This window comes from Chiloscyllium plagiosum, unplaced genomic scaffold (genome assembly GCF_037043375.1).
Source record: "Chiloscyllium plagiosum isolate Xiang-an unplaced genomic scaffold, Cpla_swu_hap1 HiC_scaffold_23, whole genome shotgun sequence".
NCBI lineage: Eukaryota > Metazoa > Chordata > Chondrichthyes > Orectolobiformes > Hemiscylliidae > Chiloscyllium > Chiloscyllium plagiosum.
The window spans coordinates 4,105,960-4,131,358 of record NW_028270161.1 but is presented as its reverse complement, the minus strand read 5'-3'; the positions used below and the strand labels follow the sequence as shown (position 1 = coordinate 4,131,358).

The window sequence follows — 25,399 nt, the reverse complement described above, 5'->3', positions numbered from 1 at the left end:
CACTCACCCCCCTTCACCCCCCCCCACTCACCCCACCCCCCCTCACCCCCCCCTCACCCACCCCCCTCACCCCCCCCCCCACCACCCCCCTTCACCCCCCCCCTCACTCACCCCCCTCACCCCCCCCCACCCACCCCCCCTCACCCCCCCCCCACTCACCCCCCTCACCCCCCCCCACCCACCCCCTCACCCCCCCCCACCACCCCCTTCACCCCCCCCCCACACCCCCCCCTCACTCACCCCCCCTCACCCCCCCCCCACTCACCCCCTCACCCCCCCCCCACCACCCCCCTCACCCCCCCCCACTCACCCCCCTTCACCCCCCCCTCACCCACCCCCACTCACCCCCCCCTCACCCCCCACCCCCCCCACTCACCCCCCTTCACCCCCCCCCTCACCCACCCCCCTCACCCCCCCCCACCCACCCCCTCACCCCCCCCTCACCCACCCCCAACACCCCCCCTTCCCTCACCCCCCTCACCCCCCCCCTCCCCCACCCCCCTCACCCCCCCCCCACACCCCCCCCCTCACCCCCCCTCACCCCCCCCCACTCACCCCCCCTTCACTCACCCCCTCCCTCACCCCCCTTCACCCCCCCTCACCCCATCCCCCACCCCCCTCACCCCCCCCTCACCCCCCCTTCACTCACCCCCTTCACACCCCCCCCCCTCACCCCCCCCACTCACCCCCTTCACCCCCCCCTCACCCCCCCTTCACCCCCCCTTCACTCACCCCCTCACCCCCCCCCTCACCTCACCCCCTTCACCCCCCCTTCCCTCACCCCCCTCACCCCCCCTTCCCTCACCCCCCTTCACCCCCCCCTCACCCCCTCCCCTCCCCCCTTCACCCCCCCCCCACTCACCCCCCCTTCACTCACCCCCCTTCCCTCACCCCCCTTCACCCCCCCTCACCCCCATCCCCTCCCCCCTTCACCCCCCCCTTCACCCCCCCTTCACTCACCCCCTTCACCCCCCCCCTTCACCCCCCCTTCACTCACCCCCCTTCACCCCCCCCTTCACCCCCCCTTCACCCCCCCTCACTCACCCCCTTCACCCCCCCCTTCACTCACCCCCCTTCACCCCCCCCTTCACCCCCCCTTCACTCACCCCCTTCACCCCCCCCTTCACCACCCCCCTTCACCCCCCCTTCACTCACCCCCCTCCCCCTCGCCCCCCTTCACCCCCCATCCACCCCCTCCCCTCGCCCCCTTCACCCCCCCCTCACCCCCCTCCCCCCCCCCCCCTCACCCCCTCCCCTCCCCCCTTCACCCCCCCTCACCCCCCCCACACTCACCCCCTTCACCCCCCCCTCACTCACCCCTTCACCCCCCCTCACTCATCCCCTTCACCCCCCCCTCACTCATCCCCTTCACCCCCCCCTCACTCACCCCCTTCACCCCCCCCTCACTCACCCCCCTTCACCCCCCCTCACTCACCCCCTTCACCCCCCCCTCACTCACCCCCTTCACCCCCCCTCACTCACCCCCTTCACCCCCCCCTCACTCACCCCCTTCACCCCCCCCCTCACTCACCCCCTTCACCCCCCCCCTCACCCCCCCTCACCCCCCCTTCACTCACCCCCCTCACCCCCCCTTCACTCACCCCCCTCACTCACCCCCTTCACCCCCCCCCACTCACCCCCTCACCCCCCCTTCACTCACCCCCCTCACTCACCCCCTTCACCCCCCCCCACTCACCCCCTCACTCACCCCCTTCACCCCCCTTCACTCACCCCCTCACTCACCCCCCTTCACCCCCCCTTCACTCACCCCCCTCACCCCCCCCACCCCCCCCTTCCTCACCCCCCTCACCCCCCCTTCACTCACCCCCCTCACTCACCCCCTTCACCCCCCCCCACTCACCCCCTCACCCCCCCTCACTCACCCCCCTCACTCACCCCCTTCACCCCCCCCCCACTCACCCCCTTCACTCACCCCCTTCACCCCCCCTTCACTCACCCCCTTCACTCACCCCCTTCACCCCCCCTTCACTCACCCCCCTCACCCCCCCCACCCCCCCCTTCACTCACCCCCCTCACCCCCCCCTTCACTCACCCCCCCTCTTCACTCACCCCCCCTCACCCCCCCCTTCACTCACCCCCTTCACCCCCCCTCTCACCCCCCCTCACCCCCTCCCCTCGCCCCCTTCACCCCCACCCACCCCCTCCCCTCGCCCCCTTCACCCCCCCCTCACCCCCTCCCCTCGCCCCCTTCACCCCCCCCTCACCCCCTCCCCTCGCCCCCTTCACCCCCCCCTCACTCACCCCCTTCACCCCCCCCTCACTCATCCCCTTCACCCCCCCTCACTCACCCCCTTCACCCCCCCCCTCACTCACCCCCTTCACCCCCCCTTCACTCACCCCCCTCACTCACCCCCCTTCACCCCCCCCCACTCACCCCCTTCACTCACCCCCTTCACCCCCCCTTCACTCACCCCCCTCACCCCCCCCACCCCCCCCCTTCACTCACCCCCCTCACCCCCCCCTTCACTCACCCCCCTCTCACTCACCCCCCTCACCCCCCCCTTCACTCACCCCCTTCACCCCCCCTCTCACCCCCCTCACCCCCTCCCCTCGCCCCCTTCACCCCCACCCACCCCCTCCCCTCGCCCCCTTCACCCCCCCCCTCACCCCCTCCCCTCGCCCCTTCACCCCCCCCTCACCCCCTCCCCTCGCCCCCTTCACCCCCCCCTCACTCACCCCCTTCACCCCCCCCTCACTCATCCCCTTCACCCCCCCCTCACTCACCCCCTTCACCCCCCCCTCACTCACCCCCCTCACCCCCCCCCTCACTCACCCCCTTCACCCCCCCTCACTCACCCCCTTCACCCCCCCCTCACTCACCCCCTCACCCCCCCCCTTCACCCCCCCCCCCTCACTCACCCCCTTCACCCCCCCCCTCACTCACCCCCTTCACCCCCCCCCTCACTCACCCCCTTCACCCCCCCCCTCACTCACCCCCTTCACCCCCCCCCTCACTCACCCCCTTCACCCCCCCCCTCACTCACCCCCCTTCACCCCCCCCCTCACTCACCCCCTCACCCCCCCCCTCACTCACCCCCTTCACCCCCCCCCTCACTCACCCCCTTCACCCCCCCCTCACTCACCCCCCTCACCCCCCCCCCCTCACTCACCCCCCTCACCCATCCCCCTCACCCCCCCCCCCCTCACCCCCCCCCCTCACTCACCCCCTTCACCCCCCCCCTCACTCACCCCCTTCACCCCCCCCTCACTCACCCCCTTCACCCCCCCCCCTCACTCACCCCCTTCACCCCCCCCCTCACTCACCCCCTTCACCCCCCCCCTCACTCACCCCCCTCACCCATCCCCTTCACCCCCCCCCTCACCCCCCCCCTCACTCACCCCCCTTCACCCCCCCCTCACTCACCCCCTTCACCCCCCCCTCACTCACCCCCTTCACCCCCCCCCTCACTCACCCCCTTCACCCCCCCCCTCACTCACCCCCCCCTCACTCACCCCCCTCACCCCCCCCTCACTCACCCCCTTCACCCCCCCCCTCACTCACCCCCCTTCACCCCCCCCTCACTCACCCCCTCACCCCCCCCCCTCACTCACCCCCCTTCACCCCCCCCCTCACTCACCCCCTTCACCCCCCCCCCTCACTCACCCCCCTCACCCCCCCCCTCACTCACCCCCTCACCCCCCCCTCACTCACCCCCTTCACCCCCCCCCTCACTCACCCCCCTCACCCCACCCCTCACCCCCCCCCTCACCCCCCCCCTCACTCACCCCCCTTCACCCCCCCCCTCACTCACCCCCTTCACCCCCCCCCCACTCACCCCCTTCACCCCCCCCACACTCACCCCCCCCCCACTCACCCCCTCACCCCCCCCCTCACTCACCCCCTCACCCCCCCCCTCACTCACCCCCCTTCACCCCCCCCACACTCACCCCCCCTTCACCCCCCCACACTCACCCCCTCACCCCCCCCACACTCACCCCCCTTCACCCCCCCCTCACCCCCCCTTCACTCACCCCCCTCACCCCCCCCCCACTCAACCCCTTCACCCCCCCCCCACTCAACCCCTTCACCCCCCCCCACTCACCCCCTTCACCCCCCCCCTCACTCACCCCCTTCACCCCCCCTCACTCACCCCCTTCACCCCCCCCCCTCACCCCCCCCTTCACCCCCCCCTCACCCCCCCCCTCACCCCCCCCTCACCCCCCCCCTCACTCACCCCCCTCACCCCCCCTTCACTCACCCCCCTCACCCCCCCCTTCACTCACCCCCCTCACTCACCCCCTTCACCCCCCCCCACTCACCCCCTTCACCCCCCCCCACTCACCCCCTTCACCCCCCCCTCACTCACCCCCTTCACCCCCCCCTCACTCACCCCCTTCACCCCCCCCTCACTCACCCCCTTCACCCCCCCCTCACTCACCCCCTTCACCCCCCCCTCACTCACCCCCTTCACCCCCCCCTCACTCACCCCCTTCACCCCCCCCTCACTCACCCCCTTCACCCCCCCTCACTCACCCCCTTCACCCCCCCCTCACTCACCCCCTTCACCCCCCCCCTCACCCCCCCCTTCACTCACCCCCCTCTTCACTCACCCCCCTCACTCACCCCCCTTCACCCCCCCCCACTCACCCCCTTCACCCCCCCCCACTCACCCCCTTCACCCCCCCCTTCACTCACCCCCTCACCCCCCCTTCACTCACCCCCTTCACCCCCCCCTTCACTCACCCCCTTCACCCCCCCTTCACTCACCCCCCCTCACTCACCCCCTTCACCCCCCCCCACTCACCCCCTTCACCCCCCCCCTTCACCTCACCCCCCTTCACCCCCCCTTCACTCACCCCCTTCACCCCCCCCTTCACTCACCCCCCTTCACCCCCCCCTTCACCTCACCCCCTTCACCCCCCCTTCCCTCACCCCCCTCACCCCCCCTTCCCTCACCCCCTTCACCCCCCCCTCACCCCCTCCCCTCGCCCCCTTCACCCCCCCCCACTCACCCCCCCTTCACTCACCCCCTTCCCTCACCCCCTTCACCCCCCCTCACCCCATCCCCTCGCCCCCTTCACCCCCCCCTTCACCCCCCCTTCACTCACCCCCTTCACCCCCCCCCTTCACTCACCCCCTTCACCCCCCCTTCACTCACCCCCTTCACCCCCCCCTTCACCCCCCCTTCACCCCCCCTTCACTCACCCCCTTCACCCCCCCCTTCACTCACCCCCTTCACCCCCCCCTTCACCCCCCCTTCACTCACCCCCTTCACCCCCCCTTCACTCACCCCCTTCACCCCCCCCTTCACTCACCCCCTTCACCCCCCCTTCACTCACCCCCCTCACCCCCTCCCCTCGCCCCCTTCACCCCCATCCACCCCCTCCCCTCGCCCCCTTCACCCCCCCCCTCACCCCCTCCCCCCCCCCCTCACCCCCTCCCCTCGCCCCCTTCACCCCCCCTCACCCCCCCTCACTCACCCCCTTCACCCCCCCCCTCACTCACCCCCTTCACCCCCCCCCTCACCCCCCCTCACCCCCCCTTCACTCACCCCCCTCACCCCCCCTTCACTCACCCCCCTCACTCACCCCCTTCACCCCCCCCCACTCACCCCCCTTCACCCCCCCTTCACTCACCCCCCTCACTCACCCCCTTCACCCCCCCCCACTCACCCCCTTCACCCCTCCCTTCACTCACCCCCTTCACCCCCCCTTCACTCACCCCCCCTCACCCCCCCCACCCCCCCCCTTCACTCACCCCCCCTCACCCCCCCCCTTCACTCACCCCCCTCTTCACTCACCCCCCTCACCCCCCCCCTTCACTCACCCCCTTCACCCCCCCTCTCACCCCCCTCACCCCCTCCCCTCGCCCCCTTCACCCCCACCCACCCCCTCCCCTCGCCCCCTTCACCCCCACCCACCCCCTCCCCTCGCCCCCTTCACCCCCCCCTCACCCCCTCCCCTCGCCCCCTTCACCCCCCCCTCACTCACCCCCTTCACCCCCCCCTCACTCATCCCCTTCACCCCCCCTCACTCACCCCCTTCACCCCCCCCTCACTCACCCCCCTTCACCCCCCCCTCACTCACCCCCTTCACCCCCCCCCTCACTCACCCCCCTTCACCCCCCTCACTCACCCCCTTCACCCCCCCCCTCACTCACCCCCTTCACCCCCCCCCTCACTCACCCCCTTCACCCCCCCCCCTCACTCACCCCCTTCACCCCCCCCCCTCACTCACCCCCTCACCCCCCCCCCCTCACACACCCCCTTCACCCCCCCCCCTCACTCACCCCCTTCACCCCCCCCCCACTCACCCCCCTTCACCCCCCCCTCACTCACCCCCTTCACCCCCCCCCTCACTCACCCCCCCTCACCCATCCCCTTCACCCCCCCCCCTCACCCCCCCCCTCACTCACCCCCTTCACCCCCCCCTCACTCACCCCCTTCACCCCCCCCTCACTCACCCCCTTCACCCCCCCCCACATCACCCCCCCCTCACTCACCCCCTTCACCCCCCCCCCTCACTCACCCCCCTCACCCATCCCCTTCACCCCCCCCCTCACCCCCCCCCCTCACTCACCCCCTTCACCCCCCCCTCACTCACCCCCTTCACCCCCCCCTCACTCACCCCCTTCACCCCCCCCCTCACTCACCCCCTTCACCCCCCCCTCACTCACCCCCCCCTCACTCACCCCCTTCACCCCCCCCTCACTCACCCCCTTCACCCCCCCCCTCACTCACCCCCTTCACCCCCCCCTCACTCACCCCCCCCCTCACTCACCCCCCCCTCACTCACCCCCTTCACCCCCCCCTCACTCACCCCCTTCACCCCCCCCCCTCACTCACCCCCTTCACCCCCCTCACTCACCCCCTTCACCCCCCCCCTCACTCACCCCCTTCACCCCCCCCCTCACTCACCCCCTTCACCCCCCCCCTCACTCACCCCCTTCACCCCCCCCCTCACTCACCCCCTTCACCCCCCCCCTCACTCACCCCCTTCACCCCCCCCCTCACTCACCCCCTTCACCCCCCCCCTCACTCACCCCCTTCACCCCCCCCCCTCACTCACCCCCTTCACCCCCCCCCCTCACTCACCCCCCCTCACCCATCCCCTTCACCCCCCCCCCTCACCCCCCCCCCTCACTCACCCCCTTCACCCCCCCCTCACTCACCCCCTTCACCCCCCCCCTCACTCACCCCCTTCACCCCCCCCCTTCACCCCCCCCTCACTCACCCCCTTCACCCCCCCCCTCACTCACCCCCCTCACCCATCCCCTTCACCCCCCCCCTCACCCCCCCCCCCTCACTCACCCCCTTCACCCCCCCCTCACTCACCCCCTTCACCCCCCCCCTCACTCACCCCCTTCACCCCCCCCTCACTCACCCCCCCCCTCACTCACCCCCCTTCACCCCCCCCTCACTCACCCCCTTCACCCCCCCCTCACTCACCCCCTTCACCCCCCCCTCACTCACCCCCCCCTCACTCACCCCCCCCTCACTCACCCCCTTCACCCCCCCCTCACTCACCCCCTTCACCCCCCCCTCACTCACCCCCTTCACCCCCCCCTCACTCACCCCCTTCACCCCCCCCTCACTCACCCCCTTCACCCCCCCCTCACTCACCCCCTTCACCCCCCCCACACTCACCCCCTTCACCCCCCCCTTCACTCACCCCCCTCACCCCCCCCTTCACCCCCCCCACACTCACCCCCTTCACCCCCCCCTCACCCCCCCTTCACTCACCCCCCTCACCCCCCCCTTCACCCCCCCCTTCACTCACCCCCCTCACCCCCCCCTCACTCACCCCCTTCACCCCCCCCCACTCACCCCCTTCACCCCCCCCACTCACCCCCTTCACCCCCCCCTTCACTTCACCCCCCCCTTCACTTCACCCCCCCTTCCCTCACCCCCCCTCCCCTTCCCTCACCCTCCTCCCCTTCCCTCACCCCCCTCCCCTTCCCTCACCCCCCTCCCCTTCCCTCACCCCCCTCCCCTTCCCTCACCCTCCTCCCCTTCCCTCACCCTCCTCCCCTTCCCTCACCCTCCTCCCCTTCCCTCACCCTCCTCCCCTTCCCTCACCCTCACTCCCCCCCTCATCACCTTCCCTTAGTCTTAACTCCCAATCCCCCTCCATCCACTCCTTCTGACTTATTTTTTAGGGCGAGGGGGGGGGGGGGGGGGGGTGACAGTGAATTCAATCCCGAGGCGGGAGACGAGGCAAGTCCCACCACTCACCTTCACACTCCCGCGGGCCCAAAGCCTCGGTGCCAGCGGCGATGAGCAGAAGGAAAAGCGGCTTCATGTCTGGCCTGGGGCCCAGCAACCGCCTCACAATGGTGGCCGCCATTACCCTGCGCCCATTGGCGGGCACCGCGCCAATCACTGCGCTCCTCTCTTCGCTAGCCGCCCCACGCATCTAACCCTTACTGCAATTGGTGCAGCTCCCCGCACGCTCGGGCCCGGTTCAGCCATTCGTCGCGCTCATTTGGGAGACATACACCAATCAGAATGCGCTTCTCATTCCACACCGCCCCGCGCAGCTATCCCTCAGTCCCATTGCGAAAGCTGCACCAATCAGTGTATGCCTCTCATTGCCCACCGTCGCGTTGCTTCTGTTCCTCGCTTCTATTGATCAGCCCTGGAGTCCTCCAGGAGCCTTCCCGGCATGCCTGGCGGTTTCTCCTAGTTACCAAGATGGCGGCGATCGGAGTTCACATCGGGGACACGTGTAGCTGTGTGGCCGTTTGTAAGGTCTGGGATCTGGGATCGAATTAAATCTTGTCACTGGACAGAATGTCACTTCATTAATCTACATGAGTGGTCCTATGAACCGCTATCATTCAGCGGGGCACCGGCATCGAGGGGCTGAATGGCCTCCTGTTCCCATTTTTCACTGATTTCAGTTCGTTCTAAAGACAGAAAATCGGCAAATTCAGAGACTTAGAGAATTCCAGCAGAATCAGTAACAACAGTTAGTGTCTGCGCAATGGAATCAGTCATACCAATCAGTAATTATTACATGAAGCAAAATACTGTGGATGCTGGAAATTATGAAATGAAGGCAGAAGCTGATGGATAAACTCTGTGTCAGGCGCAGGAAGAAGGTCACAAATCAAACGACACCAGATTATAGTCAAACTATAACCTGGTGTTTCGTTTCTGACTTTGTCTGCCCCAGTCCAACTCTGGCATCTTTTCATCAAGAAAAAGGGTCATGGTGGACTCAAAACGTTAACCCTGTGAAACTTTTCCTATAGATGCTGTTTTTAGTATGTTGTTGAACTCCATGTTCAATTTAGAACACTGTAAAACGCTTTGTGTGATTTAGCCAAGATGAATAAGTAGGCAAATGCATGGAAGATGAGGTATAATGTGGCTAAATGTGAGGTTACCCACTTTAGTAACAAAATCAGGAAGGCAGATCATTATCTAAATGGTGATAGAGTGAGAAAGGAGGCTTGACTGTCCTTGTTCACCAGTCACTGAAAGTAAGCATGCAGGTGCGGTAGGTGATGGAGAAGGCAAATGGTGAGACCATACCTGGAGTATTGTGCAGTTTTGGTCTCCTTGCCTCAGGAAGGATGTTTTTGCTGTGGAGAGAATAAAACAAAGATTTACCAAACTGATTCTTGGGATAGTGGAGCTGACGTGTGTAGAGAACTGGATCAATTATGACTTTATTCACTGCAGTTTAGAAGAAAGAGGGAGATCTCATAAAAGCCTATAAATTTTAACCAGGAATAGATAGGCTAATCACAGGGAGGATGTTCTCAATAACCGATTCATGAACCAGGAACTAGTCAGACAGCTTTTCTTTAAGAAAGCAAGCGTTGGTTTTATTGTACTAGGTAAAAATGTTAAATACATTCCAGCTTCCACTAACGTGTGTGTACACACTGAAATAAACACACCTGCAGATTCAGATAAAGAGGAGAAAGGATTGATTTAGCTAGATTCAAGTTCAAAAAAATGATAAAGTGAAGTTCAAAGTTTTGTAGCTTGTTTTCTTGTCTGGTTGTATATTGGATTAGATGCTGAAACTTTATTGCTGGAACAGCACAGCAGGTCAGGCAGCATCTAGGGAACAGAAGATTCGACGTTTCGGGCACATGCCCTTCTTCAGGAATGGATTAGATGGCCTTGCTTTCAGCGTTGAGGTGGTTAAAAGTTTAAATGGAGTTTTCTGGAAGTGTTGCTGGAAAGTTGAAATCGTTCTTTAAAACGTTGTCTTCTGCGGCAATGGAGAGACAATCAAATTTAGTAGACTGAGTTCGACCTCTAGACGAAGTGAAACATATGCTTTGAACACGCATTCTCTCACTAGCTGGTCAGGTGAATTTATTTTCCAGTATCAGTAGTACAAGCAATACTCACTTAGCTGATTTAGAAAGCTAGCTTTTGTCGTGGTTATGGGTATGTTCGCTAAGCTGGAAATCTGATTTGCTGACGTTTCTTCTCTGTCTAGGTGACATCTTCAGTGCTTTGGAGCCGCCTGTGAAGTGCTGTTGTACTTTGTCTTCAGGAATTTATTTGGTTCCATTTCTGCTGTTTCCAGTTATGGTTGTTCACTGTAGCATCAAGTATATTGGGTCCAGGTCAACGTGCTTGTTGATAGAGCCCATGGATGAGTGCCATGCTTTTAGGAATTCTCTGGCTGTCCTCTGTTTAGCTTGTCCCAGTAAAATTTTTGGTCCCTGTCATCTGGGTATGGCTACTAGGGACAAGCTGGTTGTGCATTTAATGACTAGTTGGTGTTTGTGGATCCACAGACTCTATCGACAAGCACATTGACCTGGACCCAAAATACCGGACACTACAATGAACAACCGGAAGCAGCAGGAATGGAGCCAAATAAATTCCAGAAGACACAGTGCAGCAGCGCTTTACAGGAGGCTCCAAAGCTAGGTGTCACCTAGACAGGCTGAAACAAATGCAAATCAACTTCCCAGCTCAGTGAACATACCCACAACTACGGCAATAAATCTTTACGCAAACCTTGAGCTACCTTTTAGAAGGTCAGTGTCTTTTGTACAAGAGCATAACCTTTGGTTTATTTCCCATCTTTCAGTACAGTAGATGATTCTATAGATGTCTTTGATAAAACAGGATGAGCATTCTTTACAATCCCTGGAGAAACCACTGGCTGAAATGGCTTTCGTAGATTTATCTGTGTAGTGTAATTAGATTCTTGCTGTGGCTTTGAAACTACCTTTCTTTGTCTCAAAGAAATTTTGACTTTTTAGAAGTCCAATATTTTGCATAAGTGCAACTTTGTAACAGTTTATATGGCATCTTTTCACAATCAAGAGATCACATTATAGTCTATGAAGTAATTCTGAAGTGCTGTAATTGTGATATTGTTGGAAATATGACTGTCTATGTAGACGTATAAAGCTCCAAACAATACAAATGTGACAATGGCTGGATAATTGGTTTTTATGATGTTAATTGAGCGATAAATCTTGGCCAGAACACTTGGAAAGAATTCCCCAACTTCTCATCAAAATAGTGCCATAGGAACTTGGACCTGAGAGAGCGGACATGAACTCCTCTCTGATTAGCGCACCCCTGACAGGGAACCACTCCCTCAAAATATCACCCTGGGCTGGCAACTTGGAATTATGTGCTACAGTCTCTTTAGTGAAACTGAAACCTGCAATATTTTAACGCTTGAGGCATGCATGCCATTAACAACACCACAGATGACACATAAGGGTTGAAAGCTGGTTTGATGATCCACTGCATGATTTATTTAATTACGTGTTATTTAAATATAGTCTCATTTATGGTTGGTAGCAAATAGTGACAATATATTGTAAAAGTATCTTGTTTGTAATCTGATACTTGGAATTTATTTCAACCTAGGATGGTCGGGCCGACGTTGTAGCAAATGATGCAGGTGACCGTGTTACCCCAGCAGTCGTTGCTTATAGAGAAAATGAGAAGGTAATTGAAACCGTTTTATGTCTTTGACATTGTACGCATGGTCGAATTAGGAAAGTTTCATTTATTTGCTTTATTTGCTAGATTGTGGGCTTGGCAGCAAAACAAGGTAGAATCAGGAATGCGTCAAACACTTTCGTGAAAGTGAAACAGATTCTTGGCAGACGGTAAGTTTGAAGAGTTTGCCAGCAGAACCATGTAAATATATCTTTACTAGCCACAGTAGAAATTGCTGTTCAGCTATTTGTAGCCCAAATTATGCTATCGGAATATATGAAATATTTGATAGTATTGTATGCACTTCATAAAACATGTGCAAGTGTTGTACGTATATCTTGCCTGAGGAGGAGGCTGTGCTATACTGAAAATGAAGATAAAGCTGAAGAATTGATTCCAGTTTTTTAAGTTAATCTGACATGTCAAATCTTTAGCTTTGGAATGCAATTGTTCAATTTTCTACTAACAGCTTTGATATTAACACAATAGGTTCCATCCAGCAAATTGAGGAGTGGGGTGTGCCACTTCAGTTCTAATTTCTCAGTTAGTTAACTTAAACCCCTTACCTAAAACATCAGGACATTCAGCAATTAAGTAAGTGAATTGTGTGAATCCCTACTTTTAAGAATATATTCTCTCCCTTGAATTTCATTTCTGACATCATTCACTTCTTTTGGAGTGTAATTTCACAGATGCCACAAATCCTCTGGTGAAATAGTCAGTATTTGTGTTTGAACCCAATGGGAAGTACTCGGACGCTATTTGAATATCATGTTCTTAGACCTAAGAGCTACCCCAGCCTACAGGGTATTTAAAAATGAGACACCTAACACATCTTTATTATAACACTGCCAAATTATAAACTGAAACTCAAGTAATCTGTTCTGATGAGGGGGAGAAGTAGTTCTGTTTCCAATAGCATTAGTCCTGAAGGGAGTTTTATCATTGGGATGGGCTAAATCTGAACCTGACTTGGACCAAGCTTCTAACAGAAAGGAGAAATAGACCAGGAAAAGAGTTTTAAAATGAGTAATGGTGAAGAGAGATGAAATGGATGAAAATATAGTTAAACCAAAGATAAAAGAAGGAATATGATCGAAGGGCAAAGTAGAAGCAGTGATAAATTTAAAATGTTCTAGAAATGCTTCCTGAAGACTACAGAAAATAATAAAATACCCAGCCGAAAATAAAAAAACTTGTGATTCAAAATGTGAACACATTGTAAACATATCAATATATGGTGCTGATAAAAGTGTGAGAAATACACGATCTGGACCTGGAGATGCTCTGGGGAAAGGTACACATATTAAAGCTTTGTCCATAATTGTGCTGACATAAATAATACAAAAGTTAAAACATCAAGTTCACCTTAAGGTGAATAATGCTGTGATTGGAGCTGCACCCTATTGTAAGCTAAAATATCTTTAGAAAGGGCATGGCACATTGTGAAAGAAAAAGTTAATAAAATGAATAAAATACAAAATGACAACAAAATACAAAATTGATAAAAAGGAGTTTGTATTTGGGATAATGGAAACACTATTAGTAAAGCTAAGGAACAGCTCAGATTTCAAGTCTTTTCTGGAGTTGTTTGCAGACCCCTCAACAGTGCTGAGAGGGATATAAAATAGTGAAAATAAAGATGATATTCTGTTTTATTCCTGATACTAAAATATCCGTCTATCTGCATCATAGGGCGCTGACTTATTGCATTCATAGGATATGCTTACTGATTGTGGGGGGAATATCTCTTGAAATTGTAAGTTATATTGGAACAGGCATGCCATTATTTTAATCATTCAGTGCTGTAGTCAGGTGAGGTGTGACGGTTAATTCTGCAGCTGAAAATTTTAAGCCAATCATAGTTTTTCATTTCCCACCCTTTCAAACATTGTTGGCATGCAGGGATCAGCTCCATCGATTGTCTTAGCATGCAGATTTGTTTTTGATTGCTGTAGTGTTTCACATTTTCCTATTCATTAATGGGATGTGAGTTTGGCTTGACTTGCGCCTTGGTGGATAGTCTTTGAGGAGTGTGGAGATGAGAAACTTGCTGCAGGATTTCTAGCTTCTGACCAGCTCTTGTAACCACAGTATTCATGTGGCTGGTGCAGTTCAGTTTTTGGTCAGTTGTAATCTCCAGGATGTTGTTAGTAGGGGATTCAGTAGTGGTAATGCCATGAAATGTCCTGGGGTAATGGTTAGATTCTCTCCTTATGGTGATGATCATTGCTTGGCATGGTATCACTTGCCACTTGTCAGCCCAGGCATGTATGTTTATTGTCACTCTTGCAACATTTGGACTTGGACTGCTTCAGTATCTGAGGAGTCATTGCTAGTTAGAGGGACAGTTTTAATATGGAAAAAAACAGAGAAAGAAGCGTGACAGTTTGAAAGAAAAGGCGAATATTTTGGAGAGGTACACTGAAGCCACTTAACTCTAAAAACAAAGATTAAATATTTGAAGTACAAAACAGTTGAGAATGCTGTTTCACTGTTCATTTCGGAAGAAAGAGCTGTAACCAAATATTAGTCCTTCCTTTTCCTTCCAGAGATGCTGGCTGCCCTTTCTTGCATTTCTAACACATTGATATTTCTGGACAATTTGCTTTTGGTCAAGGTGAAACAACAGTGAGAGTACAACAGAAAACAGATCAGGATTTAGATGTGTGCAGGCAATGCCAATATATACAAAGCTTATGGGCCATGTCCTTGAAAATGACAATAGTTAGTGCTTGTTTTTGACCAGCATAGAGTCAATGGGCTAAAGGGTCTTTTTCTGTAATGTAGACTTCTCTGACTAGTTTCCATTTTAGGCATGTGCAGGAGCTTTTCCAGTTAGTAAGTCGTACAGTGACTGAAGCATAATAAATTGAATTACTTGTCTCTTGTCAATATTTTGTATAATTTTGTAATTGGAGAGTATGAAATACAATTTTCAAAAGAAATAAAGAATTGTCATTTTAAACATTGATATTTTTCAATTAAATTGTGTCCTTCCATTTTCAAAGTTGTTTCTAACTTTTTGCTAGTTTCGATGATCCTCAAGTTCAGAAGCATGTGGCAAAAAGCAAGTGTTCTGTAAGTATTGAAATAAAGGAGGCTGTAACCTATTTTAATAAAGTAATTGCCATGGCTTTTTACGGTTTCTTCTAAAGTGAAATCTGAAACTTTTTGTAGCTCACAATTAATCAACCAACTGTCTTCCATTTTTGTTAATCAACTCAGAAAGCAATGTGTTGCTATAGTTTGACTTGACAGCTGCAATAACTTTTTAAGTGGCTCTTTGAAATATGTTATTAAAAGATGGACTTGACTATGTTTGAAATGAAAAAGCTTGGAGTTTTTTTTAGAAGTTAAAATAATGCTGGACATTTTTATTAGCTTGGGCAGTTCCTGTGAAGAACGTTACAGATCAGTGACCTTTCATCATAACAAATGTGTGCTCCTTTTTTTTAAGAGCACACCATAAGCAATGGTAAAAAGGAGAATATTGAGTGCATTCGCTCCAAGTAGCTATAAATCCCAATGAACTGCAGATGCTGGAAATCAGAAATAAAAACATAATTTGCTGGAAATGCTCAGCAGGTCTGGCAGCATCTCTGGAGTCAAAGCAGAGTTAATGTTTCACATCCAGTTACCATGTCCTGAAGAAGGGTCACTGGACCCGAAACATTAACTCTGCTTTGTCTCCACAGATTCTGCCTGGCTTGCTGAGTTTTTTTTCCAGCAATTTCTGTTTTTGTTTCCCTCTGAGTAGATTACTGTTTAGAATACAACCTGAATTACATGTGGGTAGATTCATGGTGTAGAGGAGTAGTAAGAGATATGCCTGCCCTCTGGCAGTGCATCACCACTCCTTATGCCCGAAACATTGACTGTCCTGCTTCTCGGATGCTGCCTGACCTCCTGTGCTTTTCCAGCACCACACTCTTGACACGATTGTTTTAGCAGTCTTACACTCAAAATATTTTGTGTTTTTACTAGTTGTATCAAACGGAAGAATTTGAGGAAAGTTTGCCAAACAGTACATATGTCACCAGTTGAAGATTACCTCAGTAAAAAAAATAGTATTTTCACACCAGCTGCTTATCGAGAGGGAATAATGAAGGATTAAGTAAGCACTGATCTAATCTATGAGTGTTACCAAAACAGTCACACTTACTGCAAAATGTACAGAATTATAGTGAAATGGCAACCTTTTCATGCTCTGTGCAACAAAATATTTACAGTTTACATTCTGTCACAGTTAATTTGATGTTCACAATTTGACTCCAATTATGAGAGAATTAATTGGAGTTTTCTTTTTAAATGTTTAAACAGATTATTGAAAAGGATGGGAAACCTAGATTTGAAATTGATACTGGGGAAGAGCTCAAGATTGTCACTCCAGAGGAAGTAATGAAGTTGATATTTGCAAAAATGAAGGGTAAGTGCAACTCTGTAGAGGAAAATTTACATCTAAAATTTTAATTTGTATGAAGGAATGAGTGACTCTCCTTCCGTAGGACATGTGATTATGAACTGGAGCAAGCATCTGCATATTGCAAAATTGAAGGAAACTTTAGCCATGGAAATGTGCTGATTATATAATTCTTTGTGCACATGAGCTCAAACTAATACAATGATCCCAAGACGTGGAGTCATAACTTAGGAAGAGGTAGAATGTTTTAATGAACTAACCTGCAACATGACTAGAAACGAGATTGGTAATAATAAAATGAGAATATGAATTTATTCTGAGAGTGAAGAGCAGTTGCCCCATGTACAAAGACAAAACTCAACTGCATTCAGAATCCCAACAGTATGGTAGCAGGCCATTCAGCCTATTGTGTCCACACTGACCCTTGAAAAACATCCCACCCGGACCCACCTCCTGCCCTACCCCTGTAACCCTGCTTCTCCCATGGCCAATCCACCTAGCCTGCACATCCTTGAATTGTGGGAGGAAGCCAGAACACCTGGAGGAAACCCGCACAGACACAGGGAGAATGTCTGCACTCAGACAGTCGCTGCAGGGTAAAATTGAACCCAGATCAATGATGTTGTGAGGGGACAGTGCTAACCACTGAGCCATCATGCCACCTGAATATGTCAGTAATGGATCAAAGTCACTGATTGGGGAGGGGGTTAGATGGGGTTAGTCACATGGAAAACACTCTACTAACTGGAGGAATGACTGTGGTTGTCAGAAACCACTTATCCTAACTTCATATTTTAAACATCCTGGAATTCTCTGTCCAGCCCACAAGGACTACAGTGATCTTTGTGGAAGAGGTCTATCATCTCTGACTGACTGAAAATGGGCAATAAATGCAGCTTTACAACATCCTGAGAATAAGATTTTTTTTAAACCCTCAAAATTCAGAAATCTGAACTGTTTGAAGTGGAACAGTGGCTACAATGAACAGTCTAAAAAACTTTGTTTCTGTTACGCATGCTAAGTGACTTAATCAGGCTGACGCAATGAAAACATTGTATCATTGTCCATGTGAGATTATCAGGGTGAATCAGCAGAAAATCACACCAGTTGAAATATTTTCTCGCCTCATCTTCATTATACTGCTATTTAAAAGAGGAAAGAAAACAACTTGAATTTCAGTAGTGCCTTTCACAAACACGTTACAACCACTGAAGTACTTTTGAAGTGTACTGACACTTGTAATGGAAGTATAGCGACAGGTCATACATGGCAAGCACAAATATGATGACCAGGCATTAGACTTTTGTAATGTTGACTAGGGGATAAATATTGAAAATGCCGAAGATTGCTCCCGTGTTCTTTGCAAAATATTCCATTTCATTCACCCAAGGGAGCTTCCCTTTATTGTTGCATTCAGAAAATAACTTTACAACAGTATAAAACCTCCTTAATGCTCTAGTGGACTATTAATGTGTATTTTAGTACTCCAGTCCTGATGTGGGGTTTAAACCTGCAATGTGTGTCTCAGGTGAGAGTGTTCCTAATTAACCAATGGCTGATGAGGATATTCATATTCAATGCTGGAGTAAAATTATGACTTGGAGGTGATGGTGTTGTCCACCCCAATCTAAGGTTAGAGATCACAACACCAGGTTATAGCCCAACAGGTTTATTTGGAAGCACTAGCTTTCAGAGCGCTGCTCCTTCATCAGGTGGTTAAGGAGCAGTGCTCCGAAAGCTAGTGCTTCCAAATAAACCTGTTGGACTATAACCTGGTGAAATAAAATTATGTAAGCAAACAATGAAATCTCAGATAAAACTGAAAATGCAGGAGAAACTCAGCCATGGTGGCATCATCTTTATGAAAAGAAAATAGTAAATATTTCAATTCAATCTGACTCCTTCAGAACTAAAAGAGAATAGAAAAAGCTGTTTTTTTTAATGCTAATGTCTGACGGGGTGAGGAACAAATAGAATGAATAGCGATGGTGTGCAGAGCAAAGCAAACATAGTACAGTGATCCTGTTGTAATCTGAGGTAATCTGGCCTTGGAAGTGACAGATGGAGTTTAATTCAGATAAATGCGAGGTGCTGCATTTAGTGAAAACAAATCTTAGCAGGACTTATACACTTAATGGTAAGGTCCTAGGGAGTGTTGCTGAACAAAGAGACCTTGAAGTGCAGGGTCATAGCTCCTTGAAAGTAGATAGGATAGTGAAGAAGGCATTTGTATGCTTTCCTTTAATGGTCAGAGTATTAAGGAGAGAGAGAGATGAGAAATAGGTGGAAATAATAGATGTGGAAAGGAGAAAATGGGTCCACTCTGCTGAGAGCAATGCTAGGAACACGGTCATGCTCTGAAGTTGTTGAACACCATGTGGAGTCCTGGAGGCTGTAAAATGCCTAAGTGGAAAATGGAGCTGCTGTTCCTCCAGCTTGCATTGAGCTTTAACAAAAACAGAAGATACTGGAAAAGCTCAGCAGGTCTGTCAGCATCTGTAAAGAGAAATCAAAGTTAATGTTTTTCAGGTCCAGTGACCCTCCAGTTCTGGGGAAGGGCCACCATACCCGAAACATTAACTCTGATTTCTCTCCACAGATGCTGCCAGACCTGCTGAGCTTTTCCAGCAACTTCTGTTTTTGTTTCTGATTTACAGTATCCGCCACTCTTTCAGTTTTTATTTGGCATTAAGCTTTGTTGGACCATTGTAACAAGTCAAGGAGGTAGTGTGATCATGAAGTTTGGGCTAGTGACCCAGCTTGTAATTGTAGCGTACAGCATTAATGATGATGCTTTACAATCACATAACCTAACCTAGTTTGCAGCTTTTAAAAAAATTTCTTGTTGGTCAATTGATTTTTGTTTACAGAAACTGCGCAATCAGCATTGGGCTCTGATGCAAATGATGTTGTCGTGACTGTCCCACTAGACTTTGGCAAGAACCAGAAAAATGTATTAAGGTAGGCTAGGCCGACCTTAATCTATCCAATCATAAACATTCAGACTGAACCACTTAATTGTCATCAGTCCGTGCATTTAAATGTTTGGCTCATGTCTTTTTGTTGGCTCATATCTTGCTATAGTTCCTTCTTGTTTCTAATTTTTTTTGAGAGATTCTTCTGTGTTAACTTTGTGCTTTGTTTTAGCCTGAGTACTATAGAACATAGAAAGGTACAGCACAGTACAGGCCCTTAGGCCCTCGATGTTGTGCCGATGATTAATCCTAATCTAAAATAAAGTAACTTAACCTACACACCCCTCAACTCACTGCTATCCATGTGCATGTCCAGCAGTCGCTTAAATGTCCCTAATGATTCTGCTTCCACCACCTCAGCTGGCAAAGCATTCCATGCATTCACAACTGTCTGTGTAAAGAACCTATCTACGATGTCTCCTCTATATCTTCCTCCTAACACCTTAAAACTATGACCCCTCGTGGCAGTCAATCCTGCCTGGGGGAAATGTCTCTGGCTATCAACTCTCATTACCTTGTACGCCTTGATCAGGTCACCTCTCTTCCTCCTCTCCAGAGACAAAAGTCCAAGCACTGACAACCTCTCCTCATAAGACAAGCCCTCCAGTCCAGGCTAGCATCCTCGTAAACCTCCTTTGCACCCTCTTTCCTATAATAGGGCAACCTGAAATGGAAACAGTATTCCAAGTGTGGTCCCACCAGGGTTTTGTAGAGCTGCAGCAAAACCTCGCGGCTCTTACACTCGATCCCCCTGTTAATGAAAGCCAAAACACCATATGTTTTCTTAACGTCCCTAGTCACTTGGGTGGCAACTTTTAGGAATCTATGCATTTGAACACCAAATCCTGCTGTTCCTCCATACTGCCAAAAATCCTATCTTTAATCCTATATTCAGCATTCAAGTTTGACCTTCCAAAGTGCATCACTTTGCATTTATCCAGGTTGAACTCCATCTGCCATTTCTCAGCCTAGCTCTACATACTGTCAATGTCGCACTGCAGTCTGCAATGACCAGTAGAGTGCCACAAGGATCAGTGCTGGGTCCACTACTTTTCGTCATTTATATAAATGATTTGGGTGTGACCATAAGAGGTGTAGTTAATAAGTTTGCAGATGACACCAAAATTGAAGATGTGTGGACAGCGAAGAGGGTTACCTCAGATTACAACAGGATCTGCATCAGATGGATGAATGGGCTTGGAAGTGACAGATGGAGTTTAATTCAGATAAATGCGAGGTGCTGCATTTAGGGAAAACAAATCTTAGCAGGACTTATACACTTAATGGTAAGGTCCTCGGGAGTGTTGCTGAACAAAGAGACCTTGGAGTGCAGGTTCATAGCTCCTTGAAAGTAGATAGGATAGTGAAGAAGGCATTTGTATGCTTTCCTTTAATGGTCAGAGTATTGAGTACAGGAGTTGGGAGGACATGTTGCGGCTGTACAGGACATTGGTTAGGCCACTGTTGGAATATTGCGTGCAGTTCTGGTCTCTTTCTATCGGAAAGATGTTGTGAAACTTGAAAGGATTCCAAAACGGTTTACAAGGATATTGCCAGGGTTGGAGGATTTGAGCTATAGGGAGAGGCTGAACAGGCTGGGGCTGTTTTCCCTGGAGCGTCGGAGGCTGAGGGGTGACCTTGTAGAGGTGTACAAAATTATGAGGGGTATGGATAGGATAAATAGACAAAGTCTTTTCCCTGGGGTGGGGGAGTCCAGAACTAGAGGGCATAGGTTTAGAGTGAGAGGAGAAAGATATAAGAGAGACCTAAGGGGCAACTTTTTCACGCAGAGGATGATACGTGTATGGAGTGAGCTGCCAGAGGAAGTGGTGGTGGCTAGTACAATTGCAACATTTAAAAGGCATCTGGATGAGTAATTGAATAGGAAAGGTTTGGAGAGATATGGGCCGGGTGCTGGAAGGTGGGACTATATTGGGTTGGGATATCAGGTAGGCATGGGCGGGTTGGACCGGAGGATCTGTTTCCATGCTGTACATCTCTATGACTCTATGAATAGCCCTTGATATTATCAACGGCACCTCCAACCTTTGTATCATCAGCAAACTTACTAACCCACCCCTCAACCTCCTCATCCAAGTCAGTTATAAAAACTACAAAGAGCAGAGTCCAAAGAACAGAGCCCTGCGGGACGCCACTCACCACTGACCTCCAGGCAGAATACTTTCCATCCACCACCACTCTCTGCCTTCTGTCAGCCAGCCAATTCTGAATCCAGATAGCCAAATCTCCTGTATCCCATACCTCCTGACTTTATGAATGAGCCTATGGTCAGGAACCTTGTCAAATGCCTTGTTGAAGTCCATGTACCCCACATCCACTGCATGACCTTTGTAAACATGTCTCATCACCTCCTCAAAGATCTCAATAAGATTTGTGAGGCATGATCTGCCCCTCACAAAGCCATGCTGACTGCCTTTAATCATATTGTGCTTTTCCAAATAGTCATAAATCCTATCCCTCAGAATTCTTTCCAAAACTTTGTTGACCACAGATGTAAGACTAACTGGTCTGTAATTGCTAGGGATTTCCCTATTCCCCTTCTTGAAAAGAGGAGCACCTTTCGCCTCCTTCAAATCCTCTGGTATGACTCCCATGGAGAGTGAGGAAGCAAAGATCTTCAGCGGCTTAGCAACCTCCTTTCTCGCTTCTTGGAGCAACTCAGGATAAATCTGGTCTGGCCCTGGGGACTTATCAATCTTAATGTTAGCCAAATTTCTTGCACATCAACTTCCTTAATCTTGGTCTGTTGAAGCCCATATCCCAGCTCCTCACAGTTCTCATTCACAACAAAGTACCTTTCCTTCGTGAAAACCAAAGCAAAAAACTCATTTAGGGCTTCCCCTATCTGCTCAGACTCCACGCACAAGTACCCTCCGCTATCCCTGATCAACCCTACCTTCTCCCTGATAATTCTCTTATTCCTCATGTATGAGTAAAATGCTTTTGGGTTCTCCCTAATCTTTCTTGCCAAGTCTTTTTCGTGTCCCCTCCTGGCTTTCCTCAGTCCATTTTTGAGCTCCTTCCTAGCAAGCCTGTAAACCTCTAAAATTGTGCTTGACCCTTGCTACCTCCACCTTACGTAAGCTGCCTTCTTCCTTTTGACGAGAACCTCCTCTGTTCTTGTCATCACTGCCTCGTCTACTATAGTTAATAAGTAGCTATCTTAGTAATTAACTAACCCCTATTTCGGGGAGGAAACAGATTTCCAGCACTCTTTCTTTGATTGGAGATTTTCATTATTGAACCATCTGTGTCAGACTATGTCCTATATGCTTTGTTTTGTAGACAGGCAGCCCAAGCAGCTGGTTTCAATGTCTTGCGATTGGTTCATGAACCTGCAGCAGCTCTTCTTGCATTTGGAGTTGGACAGGAGTCACCTACTGAGAAGAGGTGGTGTATTTTGATATTTTAATGGTGTACTTTTACTTGAAGCATTTTAATTCACTAGATGTCATGGAATGGTTAGTTTTAGTTCTATAAATATTTGCATTGCCATACTTCATATTACTTTGTGTTATTTACAATTTTGTGAATTGAAATGGGATTTATACATGTATTATTTTTTAATTAATTGACATTTTCATTAGATGATTCAGCCACAAACTAAATCTGCTGATGGGCTCTAATAGAGCTGCTGTATAATCTCAGGGATAGTATCTCATTCAGTTTAATTGTTCAAAGCAATGTGATTATCTGCACTTAAACATTGAGTTTGGTTATGTAACCCAACTATTTCTGGCTTTCAGTTGAGTAAACTCATTTTGTGCGAGATAAGCAATGGAATATACAGTTTTCATGTAATTTTATCTTTTTCTCTATCCGTGTATAGTAATGCACTGGTTTACAAACTTGGTGGATCATCACTATCTGTTACAATAGTAGAGATAAATAGTGGCATGTACAGAGTCCTTGCCTCACATACTGATGACAGCATAGGAGGAGAGTGTTTCACGGAAGCATTGGCACTCTATTTAGCTTCAGAATTCCAGAGGTAAGAGCTTATACAGAAGAAATAGAGATAATGTTGGATCACTTTCAACACTGACTCCACTTCTGCAAGAATGAAATTCTAAACTTTTTATTTTATAACAGATTGTTTAAGCACGATGTTAAGAGCAATACGAGAGCCATGATGAAACTTATTAATAGTGCTGAAGTTGCGAAGCACACATTGTCAACTTTGGGAAGTTCCAACTGTTTTTTAGATTCACTTCATGAAGGCTTAGATTTTGACTGCAGTATATCCAGGTATGTATTTAGTTGTGAGAGGCCAAGAGACGTGTTGATGTTGAACCTTATTAGTAGACCAATTATTGTAATATTAGACCTCTATATGAAGCTTCTAGCTCGACAGCACCAAACACCAGAGACTGAGATGAAAGGCTTCCATCTCTAGTGTATTGTTCTAGAGGTTTTAATGTTCAATTTCCTTGGTGCCTGCATTTTCTAGCTACTTATTTCCTAGAAGGCTTGTTACAATTTGAGAAAAAGGGACACTTTGCACTCTTAGTTAATTCTGGATTGGTATTGAGCAGCTGTGGCTCCGTTTCCGAACCCATGACTAGTTATGGCAGCTTTAACAACTCTTCTGGAGTCTGAAAGTTGATTGCTCAGCAAGTCTGTTGGCTAGCACCACCCCTCACCCCATCTCCATGGAAACCAAGCCACCGACTCCTGTTGTGAGGCTGACTTCTGAATAGGTCACCTGATCCTTCCTTTCATCTCTTCATTCTAGCTTCAATGAAATTGACAGTTTTTAAACTTAGTCTTATAAAATCTCACATTCATAACAATGCCCTGGTTATTGAGCACTTTGCTATAAAGTAAATCCTCTTTATCCATTCTGTGAGGACTCACAATTTTGAATCTTCCCTCGATCTCCTTTGATCCAAGCACCAATGAAAGAAGACAGTGTTTTCTGTTAGTAATTAACCTTCTTACTGTTAGGCTAGATTTTTCTGATTGAACATTTCAACATTATCCTCACTTATAAACCTATAGCCATTTTGAAGCAATTTTTATGGTTAACTTGAATGAAGTACGATATTAAACTGAAGTACACGAGCTGGGTTTTATATGACTATTCTTTCCATGAGCAACAAATCTAGAAGCTATCTAACATTTTACAACTCAATAAAGCTGCGGTGTACTCTAGAATTTGAAATTTTTTATGGGCAGCAGGCTGTCTTTTTATTTTAATTTTTTTCAGAGCAAGATTTGAATCTGTATGTTCTGCATTGTTCATTCAAAGTGTTCAACCTATTCAGAAGCTTGTAGAAGAAGCTGGACTCTCCAGAGGTGAAATATCTAAGGTTTGCATTGGAGATGCTTAACAATAAATGTTGACCTAACCCTTGAATTTCAAACTTTGTCAAGCTTCCAGTTAGCAAGGCAAAAGACCCACTGAACTACCTCCAGGTTCTACTGCTCTCTCTTTCACTTGTCAATACAGAATAATGGGAGTGATAAATATTCTGTATTTTTTTGCTGCTAAAGGTCATAAATCTATGTTGTTTTATGCCAGTAAAATACTCCTGCCACAGATGAATGTACAGTTGGTTTAAGCAGTATAGACTTTAATATTCATAGAGAACATATTTATTTGAAACGTTCTCGCATTGTATAAAATCATCACAATAATCAACTTGTGAATAACTACTCCTTACCTAACATCCATACTAATCATACCAAATCAACATTAGCATAAATCTTGCTCATAAATCTACACTGTAACAACTTGTGTACATATAAATCAATCCGGTTATGTTGACATTATGTGAATGGATGCTAATCTAAAGAAACTGTTCCCATTTCTTTTGTAAAGCACTCTTTAATAACATGACGTGCTCTTAATATAGCATACAGTGGATTCAAAGTAACTTATTTGTTTTGCTCCATCAAAAGGCAGGAAACAACCCCAACTATCCCACAATCATAGTTACTTTGCCATCCATTCTTGTGACCTCTAAGGTGGCCATTCAGAGTAGCTTTTATTCAATGCCAGTCGTAGCACTGTTAGATTATTTTGATGTGAGGCTTTCTGCAATTAAACTGTTCCAGTCTGGTTCTCTATATGCTAG

At 50.6% G+C, this 25,399-nt stretch overlaps 2 protein-coding genes across 2 annotated transcripts in view; one reads left to right on the top strand and one right to left on the bottom strand.

Annotated features, from left to right (window-relative positions):
* Window positions 1-8,307, bottom strand: part of cdnf (cerebral dopamine neurotrophic factor) — a 31,774-nt gene extending 23,467 nt beyond the window's left edge. The window contains exon 1 of the mRNA XM_087999330.1: window positions 8,196-8,307. Within this exon, the coding sequence (XP_087855456.1) occupies window positions 8,196-8,307 (112 nt within the window). The remainder of the gene's footprint in view (window positions 1-8,195) is intronic.
* A 327-nt stretch (window positions 8,308-8,634) lies between these two features.
* hspa14 (heat shock protein family A (Hsp70) member 14) overlaps window positions 8,635-25,399 on the top strand; it is a 31,968-nt gene continuing 15,203 nt past the window's right edge. The window contains exons 1-10 of the mRNA XM_087999329.1: window positions 8,635-8,711; window positions 11,826-11,906; window positions 11,988-12,070; window positions 14,933-14,981; window positions 16,224-16,329; window positions 19,194-19,284; window positions 22,605-22,709; window positions 23,149-23,310; window positions 23,412-23,567; window positions 24,529-24,631. Of these exons, the coding sequence (XP_087855455.1) occupies window positions 8,655-8,711; window positions 11,826-11,906; window positions 11,988-12,070; window positions 14,933-14,981; window positions 16,224-16,329; window positions 19,194-19,284; window positions 22,605-22,709; window positions 23,149-23,310; window positions 23,412-23,567; window positions 24,529-24,631 (993 nt within the window). The 5' untranslated portion in view covers window positions 8,635-8,654. The remainder of the gene's footprint in view (window positions 8,712-11,825; window positions 11,907-11,987; window positions 12,071-14,932; window positions 14,982-16,223; window positions 16,330-19,193; window positions 19,285-22,604; window positions 22,710-23,148; window positions 23,311-23,411; window positions 23,568-24,528; window positions 24,632-25,399) is intronic.